The sequence below is a fragment of the Pundamilia nyererei genome, unplaced genomic scaffold (assembly GCF_000239375.1).
Source record: "Pundamilia nyererei isolate P.nyererei 1_Seehausen unplaced genomic scaffold, PunNye1.0 scaffold00001, whole genome shotgun sequence".
Taxonomy (NCBI): Eukaryota; Metazoa; Chordata; class Actinopteri; order Cichliformes; family Cichlidae; genus Pundamilia; species Pundamilia nyererei.
Window position 1 is genome coordinate 5610213 of NW_005187402.1, and position 23318 is coordinate 5633530.

General features: G+C 45.1%; 1 protein-coding gene across 1 annotated transcript in view; it reads right to left on the reverse strand.

The window, feature by feature from the left end:
• Nucleotides 1–22559, reverse strand: part of efnb1 (ephrin-B1) — a 55345-nt gene extending 32786 nt beyond the window's left edge. Inside the window, exon 1 of the mRNA XM_005719556.2 lies at nt 21513–22559. Within this exon, the coding sequence (XP_005719613.1) occupies nt 21513–21628 (116 nt within the window). The 5' untranslated portion in view covers nt 21629–22559. The remainder of the gene's footprint in view (nt 1–21512) is intronic.
• Nucleotides 22560–23318: the final 759 nt, after the last annotated feature.

Consider the following 23318-nt stretch of genomic DNA (forward strand, 5'->3'; position numbering starts at 1 on the left):
CAAGCATGAAACCACAGAGCAGGGGGGGAAAGGAGAAAGAGGAGGCAAACATCATGATTACACTGCTGTTTGTTTCACTCAACAAGTAGCTTGCAGTTTCTGTTTTCTTTGTAGGTAAATTGTTGGCAATTTTTGGGGTTTTTTTGATCAAATGTTCTGATTCAAACATTTAAAAGTCTGGCTAGCAACTAAAACGAGTAGCCTCACACTGGACTCCTCGCTTTTACAGGCCATTTATTCCGTTATCAAAGCGAGCCGCAACCATTTAGATGAATAATTAAGATTTCCAAAAAATCTTAATATCTTAATATCCCTGAAGGATTTCATCGCGAGCCGGCCCCTGTCATTGATTCAATTTTCCGAGCAGGCCTCCTAGTTGGCAGTTAGATAGCTATCCTAAGTGAATTCTCCGCTTCTGTTTCCCAGCCTTTGTTAACTGTCTGCTATAATGAGGCTCTGGCTGCTGTGGAGGTCTGGAAGCGCCATCGCAGATGGGAAAGAAGCAACATAAAAGAAATAGGGCAGCAATTAGTGTTTAGCCCAGTTTAAAAGCCCTCCACTTGGCAAGCTGCGGCCCAGCTCCAGTCCAGGATGTGAAACTAAACTGGTGGGCTGGGACTTTGTCTCCTGTTTGTCTCTCTGTTGGCTTAATCAGCGCCACTCCGGTGCTACACACAGCCACGCAATGAAGAGGAGGAGACGAGTGACTGAAGATTATTGTACTTTTGAGGAGGTCGAAAAGGGAAAAAAGGGGGTTGGCGGTGGGGTGGGGGTGAATTGCATCTTTCATTCATGTTGTCTGGAGACTTTTTAAGACCTGTTGATGAAAGAAGGTTGAGCGCACAGAGGAAGAGCTGTGCAGATACAAATAATGTTTCTGGGAAATGACCCTGAACGTGAGAGAGCCTTTATTCCCCTCATGTCAAACGAGGTGGATCTGCCTGAACCAAGCAAAATAAAGAGAATCATTTTCAAAACAACCAAATGAGGTTGGTTTTGTTTCATCTGGATGGCTCCACAGCATGCTGAATCCTGTAAAGAGCTTATGCAAACATACCTACGCTGTGGTGGAGAGGGAACAGAAAACAACGAAGCAAAAAGAGAGGAGAACCCCCCACCCTCCCACCCTTTTCTTTTTACATTCCACTGGTGAATATGAGCACATGATCTCAAATATGCTACACCCCCCACCCACCTTCCCATATGCGCACACACACACACACACACACGGATGTGAGAGCACACAAAAGCACTGTGGGGTGCATCCTAGGCCTTCCCAGCCCAACTTCCCAGCCACCCCTATTCAAGCACCCTGCCCTCACCGACTTTCATATAAAACGCCGCCCACACTAAGGCCCACTCAAAACCCCTTACAGAGCCTCAATCTCCCCCCACCACCGCCATGTTCTCCACCCCCGTCCAGTCAGCCCGAGCCTCTGCCCCGAGCGTTGCGCTGGCAGGCAGCCTTGGCCGCTGAATGAATGGACCCGAGGCACAGGAACTGAGAGAGAAATGGGCAGAGACGGCTCATATCAACAGAATGGTGTCAAATTGATTTGTTCCTCCTGAGCAGCAGCTCGAACATGCCATACATATCAATTAAAATCAATTACATTTCTGCGACGTATACACAGTTAATTCCTCCGTGCCAGGCCCCAGATGCAGGCACCGGCTCTTCTCTTAATGTCTCGATTTTGCAGCTGGGCGCATAATTACTCTCTCGTTCTCTTCAGCCTTTACAATACATAAAATCATGTAAAATAACAAACATATGCACGCTCTCCACAAACGACAACAGGTATTAAATTCCCCCTGATATCAGCGTGATAATTATCACACCAGGAGATCTGTTCCCTCACCAATTACTTCTTCTCTCTCTGCATTATCCACACAATCAGCATGGCCGCCCCCACCCCCCACCTATTATTAGAGATTACACTTTCCATACGGCGTGAGACATTTCCTAACATTTCAATCAATACTCCATAAGTTTGCCGCTCAAACATACTAGAGTCTCCCTGCAGTAAAGCACCAGTGTGACACAGTTATGCTTAAGTCTGCAAAGAACACAGAGCCGTGTTATGCAAAGAGCATTGTGGTTGAGCGCTTGTGTAAGATAGTGTGCGGTGGCAGGGATTTACAACAGATTCATTCACTCGAGGCAGTCTATGTTTTGTGTAATCACAGGGTACAAATGCGTCCTGTTCTCATTCAAGTCAATCAATATTAAATAATTGCCTGCTACCAGGGACTGCTTTGGCCTTTCATTTCCCTCTAGGTGCAGCCAACTGCTTGCTCGGCCTCGCAATGAAAACATTCAAATAGCAGGTTCTGAAATGGCTTCGCTCTTAATGTGGCGGCACGCAGCATGGTCGTTTCAGGCCAAAGAGAGTTTTGCCACTAATTCACATGAACGACGACAGAACCAGACCCCAAACCGGTCCGAAGCTTCGAGAAGGTGAGCTGGTCGCAGGGTTGCGCTTGTAGCCCGCAGCCCGACCCCGATCGGTTGTATACATAGCTGGCTTCTGTCAGGCTGTCGCGGGGGCAGATGTTCTTAGGGAGGCCTGACTATAAACACACGCGCATAAACACACGCCCCGCAGTGTACACACACAGATTTCCTCACATGTCAAGCACAGTAAACAAGTCGCCTCCAATGCTCACCCAGGCCCCACACACACACATAAAGACACATGAGCAAACACAAGCATCCTGAAATTAAGAAAAACAAGGTCCATCTGGCCCCAGAACTGTTTAGTAAAGCAGGAAGGATTTGACCCTTATTATAGAAAAAGAACAACAAACTAGCCAGAGGGTAGCGATATTGGATAAACTATAAACTCCGGTCCAAGCTGCACTGTAGGCCAGACTTGGCAACAGTGACTTGCTGAAAAGTAGAAAGCTTGGTATTTTCCCTCCGGGCTGTCCCCATTAGAGGGACATAAATGACGATGTCAGAGGCAAAAAAAAAAGACAGACAGAATATCCTGAATTCCACCCAGCAGAGAACTGCTTTTGTATGTGTGAACACAGGCTTCCTTTTTCTCTCTCTTTCTCACAGAAACACACAAACACGACACTAGCTTTAGTTAGCTCAGTCAACAGGCTGGCATGCAGAGCAGATCAGATCCCATCCAGCGTGGCTCATAACAGTGGCAAACGGATGAGCTCCAACGCAAGCGCACACACCCCTCGTGTTCAAAAACGAGCCCCGTATGCTTGCCCTCTATCACTGTCACATGAAGGGCTAGCATAACACCATCAGCGGCTGTAATGAGCTAACAAGATGATGCCCAGATGGCCTTGCCACAAGTAGGACAGAAGTGGACGTTGTTTCCAGACGAACAAGCTGAAGAGCACTGTTGAGCGAGAGGAGTGTCAGAAGTCATTAGGGAGGAGAAAGAGCATAATCTGTTTCTTCTTATGGCCTCTGTGGTTTCTGTCGGAGCTGAGCCCATCCCTCCCTAAGAGCAGGGGAGTTAAGCGAGCATGGGTGTATGCGGCGTGATTGAACGTCATCCACGGTATCGCTGACAGCAAGAGAAGGCCCAGACTGTTGCTCTCTGGGCCTCCACTTATTCATTCTTCAGCTCGGGGATTGAGCTCTTCCAGCTGGAGGGCTGAAGAGAAGAGAAGAGAAGAGAAGAGAAGAGAAGAGAAGAGAAGAGAAGAGAAGAGAAGAGAAGAGAAGAGAAGAGAAGAGAAGAGATTTGGCTCGGCTTGAGAGACATTGGGTCAGTTTCAGCCTGAGTTTAGCCCTCATTCTGAGGTTGCTCTGTGACCCAAACACACACAAGGCTCTTTCCTCTCCCCTAGCCCCTTTCCTGGCCACAACACAACACACACAGACACACACACACACACACACACACAGCCAGCTGCCTCCCATCACTGAGGAGCAGCCACAGATGGGCTCTGCATGCTCCGTAAAGATCTCTCCACAGGCCCAGTCTACAGTCACAGCCAAACCCGCCTGGCCCAAACTCACTGTATATGTGCTTGTGTGGCTGTGTGCAGATTATACATGTGTCCGTGAAGGCCTGAGTGGGTGACGGTGAGCGGGCCTGTGTGCCAGACGCCCCGATTGAGCCAAAGTTTGCGATGAATGTGCGTGTAAATGAGGTGTGGGCTGCTGGACGATCACAGAGAGAAGGATCCCCGAGGACGAGCTGCCGCAGGGCAGAGAGTCGAGAGCTGGACCGGGATGCGAGGCTACAATCAGTGCCGAGCAGACCGAAAAGGGGGAGAAATCAGGAGAACCTCCCAGACGAACAATAGCATCCCTCACCCTCACCCCGACTGGGTTTCACTCCCACTTAAGGGAGCACAGGAAGAAACCAGGGGAAAGAAAAAAAACATAACCATTATCAAACCCACACAGCTTGCAAACATGCTACCAGAGGCCTTTTTGTGCTTGGTATCTCTAACCCCATCAATAAGCCCTTAGAAAACATTTTCATTAAAAAAAAAAAATTGCTGCTCAGTCACATGCACTAATAAACACATCCAACACACACACACACACACACACACACACACACACACACACACTAAAACGTTAAAAAGTTATTTAATTTCTGTTCAGCTCAGATACAGCCAGTCATGGTTAAATTCAATTGCTAACAATTGCCCTCCTATCTCAGCATGGTTAAAATTACTTGAGGGATCTCAGTTTTAGACTGAATAATGAAGCAAGTAAAAAAGCTTATTGAGGATGAGGGTCTGGATACGGTTTGTTGCTAATTTTCCAAACTTGTGCTTCTAATAAAAGTGGCTCTTAGAAACACCGTGATGAAGTGCAGCTGCCCGGTTTAGAAATATTCTGGCACCCACACATCTGGGAATCAAATCAAATCACCAAAACACACTGGACACCCATTACTAATGTGGCTTTTCCTCTGAGGGATAGCTTGACATTTTGAGAATTTTGTTTATTTGCTTCCCAAAAGGCTCGCTTAACCTAGCATAAAGTTCTAAACGTCATAAGAGAACATGTCACTTTAATGCTTCAGTTTATAAACATGAGATATGATCATTTCTAAGACCTTAAGGTGCATTTAGGTTACCCTGCTCTGTCCTATGTGACAAAAGTAAGTAATTTCTCTGTTTAAAGTAAGCTACATTGATACTTGCTTGTTTTCCAAAAGGCTAGCTTAACCTAGCATAAAGTTATTACCGGTAGTACAATAAGAAAACATTTTGGTTTTACTCTCCAGTTTGTGTCATATAAAAATGGAATATGATAGTTTTTAAGGCCTAAAGGTCCATTTAAGTTAATTTGTGACATAGGACAGAATAGCTAATTCTTTTTCTTTAATCACTTTAACGCTTGCTTCTAAAAATGGTTAGCTCAACCTAGCATAAAGCTTTTGAATACCAAAAATAACATGACATTTTCACTTCAGTTTGTGTCATATAAAATGAGATATATTGTGATAATTTGCTTATGCTTGCTTGCTAGCTTCATAAATAGCATAGTCTTTATCATAATTCTTAGCAAGAAAGAGCAGGTGATTATATATTCCAAAAGGTCAAACAGTTCCTAAATGAATCTGCCATAATGTGATAATATATTAAGACTTGTGCTCTTTCTTCTGAAGGATTACTTGACTTTTTCAAAATTTTGTTTATTTGCTTCCCAAAAGGTTAGCTTAACATAGCATCAAGTTGTGAATGTGAAAAGACATGATATCATTTTAAAACTGTATTTAGTGTTCTATATAAAAATGAGACCTGATCATTTGTAAGACTTACAGGTATATTTTAATTAATTTTTTCACATAGGACAAAGCCAGACAAACCATTTTTCTCAATTTCCAGTCTTATGCTAACTTAACCCATATGGAAAAGATATATAAATCTTATAAAGTTTGTATCTGTCTTGTGTGAAACTTGTATGAAAAGCATAAAAGAGTGAGAACAGATATAAGATCCTTAGAAAAATTATATAAATGAAACTTGTATGTTTTGGATACTTCCTAAAATAGTATACAAAAGTAATGAGAAAGTGGCCTTATATGATTCACTATATGAAGCAAGCCAAATCTGATGCAAGTCTTTTATAACTTTTTCCTATTTCTTTCCCATATGGGAAACAAGCCTGATGTTCACTTTGATGCTTGCTTAATTAATGTAAAAAATAATTATATATTCCAAAAGGTCAAATAGTTCTTAAATTAATCTGCCCTAATGTAATAACATATTAAGACTTCCAGAGTTGGGGTCTTATAGAAAGATTTGAGTTTGCCTCTATAGAATACAGAAATGAACCGCATGCAGGTTGAACTTTACAGCAGCTCTTTACGATCAAAGGGGAGCTACATCTATATTTTATAAGCCTGTATGTTGTTAACAGGTGTTAATATGACACAGCTACAGAAAATCTGGAATACTGGAAAGACACCAAAGCCTTCCTGGAAGAACAAAGGGAAGACATGGTGCACAGAAAGCGAATCAATCAATCTCTGCCAGAACACGTCTGGCTTTGACAGCGCAGCTCTGAACCCAGAAGTAAAAGATAGCACGCAGCAAAGTTCAAAATACTTCCATTGTTCATCTGTCAGTGTGAAAGACAATTGCACGGGAGAGGGAGGAAAAATACTAACACAATATTTATCTTGTGTCCCCTTCCATCCTGACTTACTCTTTTTTTAATGTATTCCTGCTATTGTGAGGAGTGCTGGGAGATGGATGGGTAGAGGAGTCCGGTAGGTGATATGTGTCTGCTACAAGCACTGTGCAGTCACTCACACATTTCCCCCTCCGTCTCCAATCTCAAGGAACGGCAATAATTCAGTCACCAAAAAACAGCACCGGGGGTTTTTTTCTTCTTCTTCTTCTTTTTCTTTGTGGCATTTCAATTGTCGGTGGTTGGTGGTTTTTCTTCTGCATTGTTCTTGAAACTGCTTCCCTGGGAAACTGGGAAAGTCAAACAGCTGACGAGATGTCACCTCATGAACTCCCTCCTTAGTTTCACACACTCACAAACAACCACGTCGGCGATCTGACACACACTCACCCGGTCTCTCTTTTCTCCTTCCACAAACACGCACACACAACTCTAAGGATCTCTCATCAACCGCGTGTCAAGCTCAATGACACACATCTCTGTCTAAACAGGCCATGAGCTGCTGCCTCTCACAGGCACTGGCTGTTGCCTTTCAAGGCCGGTGACTCTTGATCATATCAAATTGGACATGCGAGTCTTATGAAGGCTGCCGGTCTTCGCTCTCTTTGTTCGAGAGTCACGATAAAAGTCTCCCAGTGAACGTCTCAGGGTTTATCTTAGAGTGTGGACACATTCCTGAAAACCTTGTTTTCCATTTTGCCTCCAGCAACGATCACTAAAAAAGTATGTGTGTGGTGCAATAAAACTTAAATTTAACAGTCATTTCCCCATAGCAATACCTGCTCACTGTGCATGCCCGTACCTGGGCTTTGCACATGCCTGTTGCGACTGGCGTTATATGAGAAGCACGTATGACCCGAGGAATCATCCGGTTGTTTGAACAGGGTTGTGAACACACACATTCTCACATGTGCATATATACTTACACATTCTTTAAAAGCCAACAGTAGCGAAACAAGAGAAGATAGGCCTCTCTGTATGCAGCTGACAGAGTGAATTACACAGAGAGCTAAAAACCACCGCTTCCCGTCTCACCCAACAGCACTGGATGGCTTTCAGATGGATTTCTCCGAATCTTGTACAAACAGTGAGTCAATATCGGGGTAATGGCCTATCGTTGAGGAAGAACAATTCACAAGTGATTTGCGGAGAAAATGTGTGTTTAGGGCACTTTGGACCGCACTCTGTCACCCAGCCGTAACTAGGGCGCTCTGCCAACAGGCTCCATTTGCAGGGCTTGACAAGAGTACTGCATGCAGGTATTTGAGTATTCTACCCGACCCCTTAATATGTGCAGCCATTCCTCATCAGAGGCAGGCATCGGAAAAAGAAAAAATAATAATAAAAAGAGAGAGAGAATTCCCACTGATGAATAGCTGATAATTCTGTTTCTGACGATTCAGGAAGCCATGAAATCAATGACAAATTTGTATTATGAGCAAACGTACACGACGTTTTAATCCTTCCGCACTTTGCCTCTGATATTTATGCCTGTCGCGGGCGCTTTCATTATCATAGAGCGTGTTTAATATTTCTCAGCTGCGCGAGAGGGACCGCCACACTACAGATGATTGAGTGTGCTGGATTTAGTGTCGTCCTCCTTCCCTTTCTCCAGCTGTGACCATGTACTTCAGGACATATACACACACACACACACACACAGACACGACAGAGTCAACTGAGAGAGAGGGCACCAGAGAGAAGGGGGAAAAAAAAAAAGAGGGGAGGCGGGGAGGAGGGAGCAAATCTGAGGACGTGGTGCCAACCAGAGAGGCCCACCGTGCCTCAGTCCCATCTCTCCAGCTGAGGGCTTTGATTCGCCTGATTGTCTCCAATATTGAGACACACAATAAACACAACACTTGGCGGCCATTTGCAATTCTAATCAGCTCCTCTCAACTGGCCAGGACAACTCGGCTAGAGCCCTCTGAGATATCACTCATCTGACTGCAAAATAATGACACAATCATCGCCATGGCTACGCTCCTACTACATCCCATGAGCGGCAGCACAGAGAGGATGTTAATACACAGGAGCACTTGGAGAACCAAACGAATTAGCAAAGAGATTAGCCAGATACCGGGTTAATGAATGTGCCACGCAAGGAAACGTGCTCACACCCACCTCCTCTTTAAAAAAATGAGGAGCAGCAAGCGGACAAGCTAGCAGGTCTACACCTGTTTCCGCAAGTGCATGCCGCAACAGGTTTGCTAAATAAACTATCTTCTTTCAACGCGAAATTCCGACTATGTAAACTTAGGCTGATTGTTTCTGGATAAGGCAGCGAGTTGTTAACTTTGACGGCACTATCTGTTTTTCAAATGCTCTGCAGAGTGCAGAAAAACCAGCATGCAAGCTCCGATGCGATCATTATCGAGTGAAACGTGAGCCTATATGTTGACACGGTGAAATACTGTGTTTCCTGGTGTTAAGAAGTTAACGTAATTTAGGACGTTTACGATAAGATAAGAGCGAGGGGGGAACGAGGGGTTTATCCTCAACAAACTGTCCCAAAAATCCTACATCTGTGAATTCTAAAAAGCCCATCTGTTGGCTTTTCTCCCCCGTGCCGTTTGCACCGACTTGACAACATGACGGTAATAGATGCTTTGCAGATAAATGAAAGCAAAGTGACATGCAATCATCCAGCGTTTTAGTAGCCTTGATGTATTTGCTTTAACACGCAGGCGGAAGATGAGAAACTGAAATTTATTTCAGAAAATAACAGGCAGGTCTTATGAAACTGGTTATTAGACTTGCAAATCATTCCGATGATTCATAACGGGGACCATGCTCGTATGACCTCGTTTTTGTTTTTTATGTTTGTTTGTTTTTTTTCCAAGCATGCACAAGTGCATGCCTGCATAGGTTCATTTAAGTGTGTGTTGGTTTGTGAGGATTCTTGCAGGGGCATGTGAGCGACAGCCTGTCAGTGAAAGCGATGTCATTATCTGGCTGATGTCTGTGTGAATTGTGACCGGGTGCAGGGTCACATCTCTAGTGGGAAGCTGACACTGCGGACAGGAAGCATTACTTTATGATTTTCCCTCCAGGAGGAAAACACTCATCACAATCAGCGACGCTACTGTTCAGGCCTCGTTTAGAGGTTAATTCAATATGGGCAGCATGCTAATGACAATAGCATGACGAATGCCTACATCTTAAAACCCGCTTTTTACAGGATACATGTTCTTTAAAATAACATAGTGGGGAATTTTTTTATGCTTTGTTCTCAGTGCCTTGAAAAAGAAGAAGGGAGGGAGGGGGGTTCAGGCAAAGCCCTTCCCTCCCTGTTCTTAGCCTTTGACTTTTTCTGTGTAACAACAATACACGGGGTTTTAGTTCAGTGTCCTGCAGTCGATCTGTTAGGCCACTGATAAGAGAAGCTGATGGATAGGTTTAATCAGCCAAGCCCAGGGATCAAGACCACGGGACAGATCAATCAAATGCTGTGTGGTTTCTAAAAGAAACTGCTTTTATCAGTGTCAGAAAGGACTCTCGCTGGATTTTTTTTTTCTTTTTTTGTGTTTGCAGGAAGGAAGAAAGCAACATTAGCAAAGTAAACTAAATATAAAGAAACAAGGGAATGTATTTCAGGTGCATGAGTGGAAAGCTACACTAACTAAGCCCGGCTAAAAATAAGTGCAGCAGAGCAGAAAAAGAAACATCTGTAATCACTACGCTGAGATTGTTAAAACTCCTTGAGGCAACTCTCCGACAAAGCATAAAACTAAATGTCCCTGGTCTCTTATATACTAAACACCTTCTGACATAAACAGAAATAAAATGTAAAAAAACCCCAAAACCTTCTGAAACAGTGAAACTAAACCTGCACTGAAATCAAACAGGAAGCACAACAGAAAGACTGAGAGCTATCTCCAGCGCACAACAGATCTCTGTAGAAGAGAGCAACGATGAACTGTAATAACTAGGACGCGGTGCTTTTAATACACAGCTGCCTTCCATTTCTTAAAAGAAGCTTCTTATCGGAGAATTTGAGTGACAAGCCTATTCTCTCGCTTACAATCTCGGGCTCATGATTGTAAAAGACAGCTACACATGTCCCATCAAATCCAAGACAAATTGGTTCCTCTTTCTTCTTTGCCTTGGATGGGAGATCTTATCCAGGCGGACATGCTTAAGTTGTCAGTGGGTTTTCTAAAACCCGTATTGAACGGCATATTGACTGATGCAATCGCGGAGACACACATCATTAGGCTCATTAACAGCGAATGTAAAAAGGGGAGGACGGCCTAACTGGTGCAGCGGGAGTCTGTGTCTCCTCTGATAACACTCGCCTTTAACAAGCGGAGCGCGCGGGCAAAGATGCAGGCTGTCGGTATTAAAATGAAATGTATGCTTGTGTGTGTGATGCGTCTGCTAATAAATAGCTTGTTTGACATGACGCTGTTCTCATTCGCGCAGTTTGCTCTGTGATAACCGGTCGGATTGTGGCCTCGTAAAGATGCGCCATGTGTTGTTTTAGGAAGCCATTACAAACTGGGCCGTCTCCATTACAAGGGCTATCTGATCATTATTACTGCCATCTGTAACGCACACTCAAACCTTAATCTAGGCGAGCCAACCACAGCTGACTCCTGAGTTGGCACGCACGCACATCCATACTACCTTCCCCTGTATGTGCGTGTGTGTACATCAAAACGTGACACGGCAGCTGTTGCCTCGTCACATTGCAGGCCCTTGGGCTCGACACATTTTACTCCAGCCTACTAAAGCAAGGCTGAGTGGAGCAGCGCAATCCCATTGAAGCCACTGACTTGCAAGTCTCTTTTTAAGAGGCCGAACCCCCTCCAACACCTGTGCAATGCAATCGCAATCTCCCAGCCAGAGCTGCTCCCACCCTTCAAAGGCTCGTCACAGGACGCACATCTAATGCAGAGAGATGGCCGGTTAAAGCCTCAGCCAGGCACACCGCTTTGAAGCGACTACTCCGGCCCCACCAAAAGAGAAGCCAAATCATTTCCCTTCCCTCTACCCCCGTCCATTGTGCGAGAGGTGCACCAGGCGCTCTTATTCGGTGGCCGCATGTGGGGCGCCTTCAAAGATCACGCCACTCCATTCCAAAGCAGGGCCACTACAGGAAATGAGACTCTCCCGGATGCACGGGGGCTTCTCGGCGATAAATATATTCATGCATTCATGTATATTTCAAATAAGAATTTGACTCAGCCCGCATAATGCACATGGCAAGGTTCAGACTTTGAGATTCTTGACATGCATGAGGCGCTACAATCAGGAGTGTATAAATAAATCAGAAAACGCAGCAAACAGAGCTCCTAAAAGCAGCAACACAGGGCCTGAGCTCGGCGCGAAGAAAAGGACTCGCAGAGGTTTGTCTGAAAGAGAAAAAGCTTTCATCTCCGAGACAGCAGAGGAGAAGAGAGGAGTGATGTGATGGATGTTTGGGCTGTCATGTTTCACAGTTGGGGGGGGGACTTGAGACAGATGAGAGGAATAGCTAAAAGTAGTCAAACTTTTCAGGGCGAAGGGGAAAATGGAAGATGAGACAGCAGAACAGCGGATGGAGCGCCACACATTAAGATTAGCCGGTTAAAATCGCAGTGTGAAATCTCGTGCTACGGAGCCTCGAGGGGCAAAACCGCCAGAGTAACTCGTTAAATGGAGCCGACGCAACACCGACGGTCGTGTTCTCCGAACAGTTCATAAAGGGAAGCTGAGAGGTTTTGGAATATTGTGTTTGCTTTAGCAGACCCTAACTCCGATTTCCAATATCGGAGAGATGATGAGGGACTTCCACGGCTGAGCACATCATGGGGGAGAATAAACACACGTGTAATGGGAAACATGTGTGTGCGAGATGAAACGGCCTCCCTCATATGAATGGGATGAAATATAGACCTGCGTCCTGCCGGGCTCCAATCAGGGCCGTAAGAACTCGGCATGGAGGGGAAATGACGGACCCCCGACGGGCTCACACACACACACACACACACACGCACACACACAGATACGGATAAGCTGCCAATATGGTCATTCTGGAGCAGATTCATGTGGAGGCCAGAGTCTGACAGTGACATCTCCATTCACTCCTGAATTCTTTTTCGCTTCCCAACATGCATGGGCACATACACACACATGCACACACACATGCACACAGAGCTAGAGGCCATGGGAGGAGGAGGAGCAGCACTGAGGCATTAAAAAAAAAAGCCTTTCTCCCCGCCGTGGGTCTCTGTGGGGTTTAGCATGGCATTATGGGAAGATTAGACTTTAGAGTGCTTTACTATCTGATGTCATTGTTGGTTTTACGTTGTCTGGATGGCTTGTGGAACTCGGACCTGATGGCAGGCACATTTCTCTCCAGACAAAATGCTCGGGGCTGCAGTTGTGATTGATTACAGGTTCCTATTGTATCTGTCTGGTATGGCTCTGTTGGAAGAAGAATTAGTCAGACAAAAAAAGTCATGGAAACGCTACACATTTGACTCCATCAATCAAGTCAGCAATCAAAATAATTCAATTAAGAGACTTAAATCCCGCTGGCTCACCAGTCCCTGCTCCAATAGCCCAGAGACAAACTCAATTTACTGACAACCCATACATGATAGCATTAACTCCACTTTAAGGCTCCAATCTTTTTCCATTACTTATGTTTTCTAAATATCAAGGGAAATTCAGAGGAAATAGCAGAGCTATGGTGTTTACGAGAGACGACAAGTTGGAAAAAATTAAATAAACAAGAGCAGCTTCAAATGCATAATGAAATTGTAGAAGGGCTGTCCGGACAACTAAGCTAATTTGCAAGTTGTTTAGAAGGCAGACTTATTTGCAAAACACAAGAAACTTTGCAAATGTGTTTTCATAGGCCGTACATCAATGATGCAGGATTGCAGACAGACTGGGAAGGGAGGTTGCTGAATATGTGTGTAATTGTCTTTTTCCCCCCCGTTTCCGAGGTGTGAAAGGGAATGCAGGGTTGCGCTGGGGCGTCCTGGGGAGAGGCGATTGAAGCGTCACTCACAGCTGCCACACAGAGCCCCGGCGCACACCAAATCCCAGGCCCGGGCTTTTCCCGGGCAGAGGGGCCGGGGCCGGGCCTGGGAGCAGCAGGAGTCCCACAGGCCTTTTCTTCCAACTCCTCTCACCAGCACAAGGGGGACCAGGTCCCTGCTGGGAGTTTGCTTAGAAAAGACTGAGCCAAGACTTGGCAGAATGGGTTAACGGAGGCATACACACACACATATACACACACTATTTCAAATGCTTTTTGGGGGCTGTCTGTCTTGCCTGTGGGCATGGTGGGAAAAAAATGAAGTAGGGAAGAGAAAAAAAACCCCCAAAGATAAATCAAACTTCCAGTTAACAGCTGAAAATTTGGGACACGCAAACGCAGAGATGCAGAAAGAGACGACGAGCAAGAGAGGCACTGCTCAAACTAGATTACCGGAGAAATGAGTGGGGGGTTTTCTGCTCGATGCCCGGGGAGCCTAATAGAAGAAAAGTCCCAAGGATTATACACTGTGCCATTTCCACGCTCGCCCTAATAGTCTCCATGTCCTGCCTCTGTATGCCATAGATGGATTATGATGCTTTATAATTAACATGGGTAAGGGGGTTGTTACAGACCGCCCATCTGCCACGCTGACACACTTACGGGGGGTATCCCTTGGGAAAAGGAGGCCGCTACCACACTATTCCATTACTTTATCATTCTATCATTCTATTATCCTACCACTCGATTCAATTACCCTGTCACTCCATTAGTGTACTCGTAACAGTGAACAAAGAGCTCCGTGATGATCATTAATGATATGTTCCGAGCCGGTTGTGGCGTGGTCATGCTTCATCCAGGCTCTTCTTGTAAAAATATGATCTTTTACAAAGCACGGCTCATTTTTGGTTCCAATTAAGATGTCAAACGTAAATTGAGAAGCTCGTCGGCAGCCATAAGAAACATCTAAATGTGATACACTTTATTTTATTACCGGTATTCTTTTTGGGAGCATGCAAAAGATTACTTGCCTTCATTTTCTGCAAGAAAAAACTGAGGACGTAAACTGTTACTCGACTTGCAGAATAAAAGCATTTTTTGTCATTAATACACATTTTTTAGTGTTGAAAGTTCCAGAAAAACTTTTGTCCAACTAAATCTATCGTTTGATTAATTAAGTTGAAACTTGTAAAAATGCTACAATTTTCATTTGTATTTTTGTTTTGGAGTTTTAAAAAAAAAAGGCGAGAAACCGTATAACCCTACATCGCAATTTATATTCCCACCTCAGTGTTTTCACCAATTTTATTTGTTAATAAACACGCACTTCCTCCCCTGTCCCACACATTTTTGCGATTAGTCGCTGGGCTCCGTCACCTCCTGGCACAGTAAATGCAAACCAATCCTACAAAGATCTTTAGTGTGCCACAAACTCGGAGGGGGAAACAGATCCCTCGTCGCCTGTATGCCAGTGACAGCCCCTGACGTCTTAAAGAATGTGCGGTGCAGCTGGCTGTTGAGGTTGCCTGCCCACTGTTAGGGAATGGCATCCGATGAGGTCTGCCTCCTCAGCACAGAGGGGTTCTATGAGAAAGAGTTAAGTCTGTGAGGTCAGTCTGGAGGAGGAGGTTACGAGTTCCCCGAGTCGGAGCCGTGGGGGTAATGGTTTTAGAGATGGCTGTCACACAGATCCGTTCCACTGTCCAATACTGCCGCTGATCTCCACCAGCCCGAGTCTGCTTGCTTTTCAATTGCTCAACTTCTCTCTCCCCGTCCTCCTTTCTTCTTTTCTCCCCTTCTTTCCTCCTTGCACTGACACATGGAAGTAATCTAGGATCTCTATGCTGGACTCAAAGGATGTGCGGTTGAGCCCGGGGCTGCATTTCGACGCTCTACATTAGCTTCCTTTCCTCTTCTGTTTAATCCCCTTATATTCAACTGCTCTTATTTAAAAGAACTTAGATGGAAAACAAAAGGCAGACTTTGCCCATTCAACTTTTTTCTCTCTCTCTCTCCCTCTCTCTTCGTTTCCTGTAACTCTGCATCCCTTCCCATTTTTCTTCTCGAATCAGCTAAAAGCACAGGCGAGGCGACAAGTAGGACTCTTAAGGGAAGCCTTCCAGCACCGTCGTCTGTGCCTCTGCTTGGCAGAGCCGGAGCTGATGGGAACTTCCTGGTCGCTGCCAGCCAGGCCTCCGTCTAATGAAGCTGGGTCGCTAACAGCCTGTAAGGCAGCCACTGTTCAGCCACTCTACACTCATCCACCACCCGGCCCTCGACACTTTCACAGGGGCACACTGGCACGCTCCTAACACTTCCTTAATGCTCCGCTGTGGCTGGACAAAGAACAATGGCGCACGGACGTGCACTCTTAAGCACTCCTTCACTTCCACGAGCTCAAGAGGAAAAATAAACAAGACTCAGACTGATTGGAAGTTTATTTTATACTCAACTGAACTTACAATTACTCTTTAAATAAGCATCTATACACCCTATTTTTTCCTTTTAGGAGGTAGGATCCTTTATTGGGTACAAGCAAAAGAAGACAAGGCAGGAAATACGGGACAGAGAGCAGGGGAGCGACTCCCAGCAAAGGAGGCAAGCCAGTTGCGGTGCTGCTCAGCTGAATTTGCACCCATGTGGTGCACGCCCTAACCACTCAGCTACCATGACCCATTTAAATGAATGTGGTGTTTATCCCAGTGAAGAATTTTTTGTTGCATAATGCACTTTGCTGCATTTGTCATTGTTATCAGTGACTCACAACTCTGACTCACTAGCAACTGTCACACCTATATGAAAATTCCCCAAATGTAAAAACAGTTTTTACTCCAGGGCTTTGGTAACAAGTTCCTATCCGTCATCCCCCCCAAGCATAAGTATATTAGATGTCTTATTTCACACAAACACTCCAAAACAAAAAGTGTTAAAAATGCTAAATCCTAACCAGCTTTTCTTGTATGAAAAATTAATTTAATTAATTGGTGGTGGGGGGCAGGAATTAGGCAATATGTGTGCAATGTGTGCATTTTGCTGATTTTTTCTGTGCCATTTCTGTTAGTTGATGTGTGTGCAATATTTCTACTAGTGTCAGGTTACAATCCTGAGCTGCAACTCCCCACATAAACAAAAAAAAGTCAATACACTTGATTTGGATTTTTGCCTGTTTGTGTAGCTGTATATATATTTAAATAGAAGTACATATGGTAATATTGTGATATGACACGTTGCCTGCGGATTTAGATTCTCGACGTCAGTAAAGTTGCTGTTGATTGTGTCCAGTCACTGCTGTTTATGTTCTTGTTCTGCTAATTGACTAATCCTTCCAGGCATTGTCCACTCTTGCCAAATGATTCACTGCTTTCAGCTGCTGTCCCTGTAATATGTCTTGAAAGAAAACCAACTGGAACTGTGGGTCACGACGACCAGTTGGAAAAACACACACACACACACACACACATAGAACAAAAAGACGGAGGAAGAAAGAAAGAAAGAAAGAAAGAAAGAAAAAATCCAAACAAATTAGTAGCAAATGCTACTTTTCCCAAACTCGGGGAACAAAAGCTTTGGTTTCGTGTGCACCACTGCTTGAATATAAAGAAATGAATGCATCAATAACACAGCAAAACAGAATGATCAGCTTTCAGTGATGTGGCAGCCAAAACCACCAGTGGATAAAGTGAGTCCATCTGGAGCAAAACCATGATGAAAAAGCTGCATTGTTTTCCTCTTTTTCTTCTTCTTCTTCTACTTCTTCTTCTTCGCTGAAATAACCTAAACGCCCTGCAACCCTCTTTCCCGAGCCCAGGTGCCTTGTGTAGATAACCAAATGAAGAATCTGCCATTACCCACACACACCGCTGAAACAACAGTCGTGTCGACACAGAAGCACGCGTGTGCGCGCACACACACACACAGACACATAAAAGCAAACGCAGCTGTCCTTACAGCGAGACACAGGGACCCTTTACAGCACTGTGGGCCAGTTGCTATCCAGAGCTATTTCTTATTGGTTGGCCCTCTCTCGTTCTCTCTGAGTGGGGCTCAGGCTCTAAGTCCTCTCTGTGTGTAATGAGATCTCTATCAGAGGGAAACATGATCAGAGTCTAAAGGGTGGAGAAAGGGGGAGACTGTGGGAGGCAAAGAGAGAGAGGGAAAAGGTACGTATCGCGAAGGGGTAACGGGGGCAAGCGGCGGGGTGTGAGGCAGGGAAGAAACAAAAACAGGCCTCTGACCCTCCCGACAGTGACCGCGGCTGCACGGAGCAGGAGAGGGGAGCGCTCGCCGGACTCCAAACCAAATCCTGATTCTCGTCTGAGGCTGCATCCGGCTCTCGCTCAACAGGTTTCGGCAGTTTTCAAGTTGTGCCGTTTCAGTTTGTTTTGTTTCACTTCCTCCTGAAAGTCGGCATAGCTGAGCAGGTGAAAGTGGCAGATGAGTCAGTGTCTGAGAACAAACCCATTGAAATGATTGCTTTTGTAAGAGGCACTTCCAAGATAAGGAAGACATTGTATTCTTCTCATTACCTCATGCAAAGAAAAAAAAAAGAAAGAAAGAAAAAAAATCTGCCTAATTAGCTTATTGTAAAACACTAAACATGAAAACAAAACCAGCAGCAGTTAAATTAAATTATGCTGTGATGGAAATGTAGTGAACCAATAAAATTGCTGCCTCATCATCTCAAAGCGCTTTGCAATAAAAAAAAAAAAAAGCCACAAAAATTCCCTTTTTTTGTTTTGGGAAAAATTAAACATATTTGCTAAATGTCCCAGTGGTAATAAAGTTTAGCTTAATTACAAGCCCACTGAACCATTTAACCACGCAAGCATGATATAAAGCAAACCAGTCAACTGTTAAACTCTGAGCCAGACAGCTGAGGTAAAGGGACAGCAAAGTAAGTCGAGTAAAGTAGAGACTCACAGGCTCGAATCAGGAGACTTTACTTTTTATCAAACGCAAACGCTCTTTTCGTTTTTACCCCCCTTTCTTCTGCTATTTTGCGTCCTTTTGTGGGCTTTGACACAGAGGCCAAAAAATAAAAAATAATTCATGCAAAGTCTTTCCAAGCCTCACCAAAAAATGCAAAGAGTTCAAAAGCAGTGCAGCAGACTGTTGCCCAGCCTGTGGCCGCTTCCTCGCTGCATGTTTTTAGAGGTGTGCAACTGTGTTTTCCATCTCTCCTCCTCTCCTTTTCTTTCTCTTACCCCTCTCTCACCACCTTGTTTGTCTCCTGAGCTGCTGCAAACAGGCTGTGGTAGTTACAGGTCATGAGGTAAATATTAGCCGAGGAGGGCTGGAGGACGTGCAGGAACCGCTCACAGCAACCTTGTCAGATCATCATTAAATTGGCATCACTGCAGTGTACCTCAGCACAGTGTGAGTGTCAGTGTGTGTGTGTGTGTCCATGTATGTAGCACGCCTGTACATAGCGGCGCTAGCTTCAGCCAAGGCGATGGGACGTGATCAGTCATAACAAAGTGACATTTCGTGGCGTAATCCCACTCAGCTAAATGAGAACTAATCCGATTTGCTCTGATCAAATGTTAGACTGTTCTTTACCGGCCGGGGGGACGCTGACACATCCCAGCCTTCTTCTTCTTTTTCTGCCCGGCTGCTCCTTCATCACCCCCCCCTCCCCCCCTCCCACCAACACCCCTACTTTGCCACTTCACTCATCCGGCCTCAAATTAAATATCAAAAAGGTCTGATGCATCCTGCAGCACAAAAAAAGAAGAAGAGAGAACTAAAACTCAAGCATGTTTCCTCTTGTTATTTTTCTCACAAGACAGTGCTACCGTGATGATGTATGCTGCCTGTTCAAGCACGCTGGGAGGAAATCAATTAAGCAAACCCCCAGTTATTGATAATACAGGAGGCGGGAGTGATGGCATCCTCACATGAAAATCCATAGCAGCAGGAATGCACATAAACCTGCACAAACACACACACCGTAGCGGCCCAAACCTGCTGGTTTCCTAGACTTTGCCTCATAACTCATGGCCTGTGGGGAGGCACTGGTATTGTTATAGTTTTTGTGTGTATGTAGTACACTGTGCAAGCAGAGGGCCAGATTAATTTATTAGCTGAGGCAGCAGCGCTCCCAAAAGCAGGAACAGGAAGTAAGACATCGTAAATCTCGATAAGTCACCAGATAGTGTACTGTACATTTCTATAGGCTTCTTCCACTGTTATCGCTATAGAGTAATATAGGCCAATACCGAGAGATGGAGTTTAGAGGAACAAACAGTGAAGACTGATGCTGATTCCTGCGCAAGCACACCCACCCCATCTCTTTTTCTTTTATTGCCTATCAGCGAGTGCTGCTGACTGATACATTTCAGAGCAAAAACAGGTTTGTCTCTCTCTCTTTTTTTGTTATTGTAAAGCCTGCACACAGCAAGATAATTGTCTATTGTTTTCCAAAAGGCAGAGCAGCGGGATAATTAGCTTGAGAGAACACTTTGCAGAGTGCATTATTGTTCCACTGTGAACTTTATGAAATATTCAGCCGTTCGTGGGGATTTTACAAGGAGCAGAGTGGAGAAACAGATGGAGAAACGATCTTCCAGTCCCTAAAATCCCAGCATGGTAACCTTCTAAGACATTCCCTTCAGGTGACATCATCAATCAATAAATGTCTCCCTCTATTTTTTTTTTTTTACTCTTAACTAAAAAGTGTGGATTTTTGCATGTGTGTGTGTGTGTGTGTATCTTTGTCTGATGACGCTCATTGTTCCACTACTTCTGCAGCCAAATAAAAGCTGATGGGCCGTAGTCTTGCCATTAGGACCGGGCCACACACACACACTCAGAGGCACACACTCCAATGAACATGGCAGCAATATTCATACCCACTGACTGCACAACGAGCCTCTATGACATTTGACATTTGGGGGATAAATCATGGATTCACTTCAATGAGTAACTTACAGTTATAGGCTGGTCGAGCTACTCTCCATTTCCCCCCAGTGCTGTGAGCTCGAATGAAGGTCAGCTCCAACCACACAGATCTTTCTCTCTCTCTCTCTTTTTCTCTTTTAGTTTATTTTCCCCCCCTTTATGAATGCTTTCCAACATGATGTAAATGTGGGAGTCAAGTCTAAGTGGGTGATAATTGTTACCAGAGCGTAATCTATTATCAGTAGTCTGGGCTCACTTTACTTGTTTGGATGGGAATAATATGGATTTTTAAAGAAAGTGTCTGGCTTCAGCTGCTGACTTTTGAAAAACGTGTCCTTGATTTCATGGGAAGAAATTGCGCTGGATCCAAGCCAGGGTAATTAAGAAAAATACAATTATTTTCAATCATTTGCTCACCTGATATCTGGAACCATCTTGTTATGCATTTTTGTGGGGAGAAACTAAATTCAAACTTGGCCACTTTGGACGGAGTGTGGCCCTCGTACGCCTGTTGGGAGGAAAAAATATCCTGCGCTATAGCTGAACACACTTGGCGTGGTTTACTTGACTTTTTCACCTTTATTCTTTGCACCAATTATGAGTGGATGAACTTCTCACAGCCCTAGAATAGCCGTGATTTAGTTGGAAAATAAAACCTTGGGTGCAATATTGCGAATAAAATTGCTATAATTACCCATCTTAATGTGTGATTTAAGCTGGGCCCGTTGTACATTGTATAAGCATGTACTTAACGGTGTTTCTTCAGTGTTGGGAAATTCCCCACTGGGAAAGACGTCAACGCCACACTCTGCGGCGCAGAGAGGACAATTAGAACTAAATAAATTGTGTTCTTTTTAAGATAATTGCCACATTTAACAGAACATTTAACCCAGCGTGTACACAATGGCAACTTTTCCATAAATGTTAGCCCTCCATTGAGCGCGCACACACACTCACACACACCCATAGAGTTTGACACCCTCGTCCAAATGAAAATGCAAGACTTACTTGGGATTCTGCGAGCTCCAGATTATAGTCTCCAGCGACTTAGCCGAGGGTAACGCCGACCTGCACATTATTGTAAAGATCCAGAGGTAATACTTCCAACAACCGAGTCCCGCCATTCTGATAAATGCACAAGACGAGTGAGCCGAGAACTCTAGAGCTACGGACGGTGCGCTTGGCAACCTTTATCTGCGGTTCGCCCGGTGGGAAGGTGAGCTACGATCAGTCGGGAGCATGTGAGGTCGATATCAGATACATGTCCTTGTGTCCGACTTCTTTAGATCTGCTCCAGACCCCGTGTCCTTAACTGAACTGCCGTGCGAAGGAGCCCCGGTTCTTGATAGGATTTGGAGGAAAGCAGCAGCAGCAGCAGTCCACCGAGTGTCCTGGTTGACCTGTGGCTGAGGCAGTAGAAAGAAAAAACACGACCTTTTCTTTCACTCTGTGGACAAAACTCAGCGATCCCTATGCGTGGAGCGGATCTGACCAATCGCGCAGTTTTGCCAAAATCTGGCGATGCGGCTGTCGGTGGAGCGCCGCGCCGCGTCTTTGTCAGAGCTGCCCTCGGTGGTGCGTGTACCTGTCGCCGTTTATAGCCTACAGATGACCACATTCATCCATCAGTCACAACTCCGCAGCACGCCAGGAATCCCGAGGTCCACTTCATTCCAGTGTTATCTTTCACTCCTACGCCCCCCTTCTTTTGCTATTCTTCCCCCCCCCCCCCCAAAAAAAAAGGAATTGAGTTTCTATTGTAAATATTCCTCCTGGCTCTCAGTGGCGTTACGCGTGCGTGTTGCGCTCCGGCAGGGTCGCTTCTAGTCCAACTCGGGCATGCTGCGTGGCCGGTGCGTAAAAATACAGTCCGGTCTCCCCGCTAGTTTATTGCTTCATGAAACACACACAAAAAAGTGCCGAGGTAAGATTAGACCTGCTCCCCTGCTTCTCGACGTGGCTCCTAAATCAGCTCACCAACATTTCCACGCCGGTATGTTGTTTTTTTTTCTGACCGTCTGTAACACTGTGCACTCCGGTGTGTGCGGCAGCCCGAGCTCAACTGTAACCCGAGCTGAACAGAGCGCATGAGGAACAGCCCACTGTGCCAGCAGCGGCCAATCACAGCGCTCTGTCCGAACTTGGAAGCAGGAAGCGAAGGCATTTAAGGGACGTGGATGGGTAGATGGTAGGTAGAAGGAGGGAGCGAGAATTGGTGAGGGGGGCGGGGGTGTTATTGGGTTGACCCCACATCTCCACCTCCCCTCTCACCACCACCTCGGCCCGAGCCATCGACCCAAATTGAAATGGACGTTGGAGTTATTCGTCATACTGAAAGCTTCGGTGAGGAAAACGAGTGCACCAGTGTGTGTGTGTGTGTGTGTGTATGTGTGAAAGTGCTTACAAGAGCAAAACTTTGGCCCCTTTAAGTCCAGGGCTTGTTGTTCCCAGTAGATAACTAATTACTAATTGGTCCATCAAGAAATTCGCCTGGAGCGCCACATTTATCATTTTGGTTATGAAGGATTGCATTTGTAACATTTTCCCTACGACTAGTCTGTTATTTCTGCTATTTCTAGCTGTGCCGCTGTAAATATATTGGTTTTATTCTATATACACAGGATTACAGTATCTGTTCTTTTGGCCCCCTTCTTTTTCTTCTCTGAAGGGAATGATGATTAATGGTCTCTTTGGATCTCTTTCTAGTCGTCCTCTTTTGGGATAATGAACTGCATGAGAACTTAGTCTCCAGTGTCAATAGACAATAGACGGTCGGTAGCCTATAGTCACTGGGCCATTCATTCACTGAGGAAG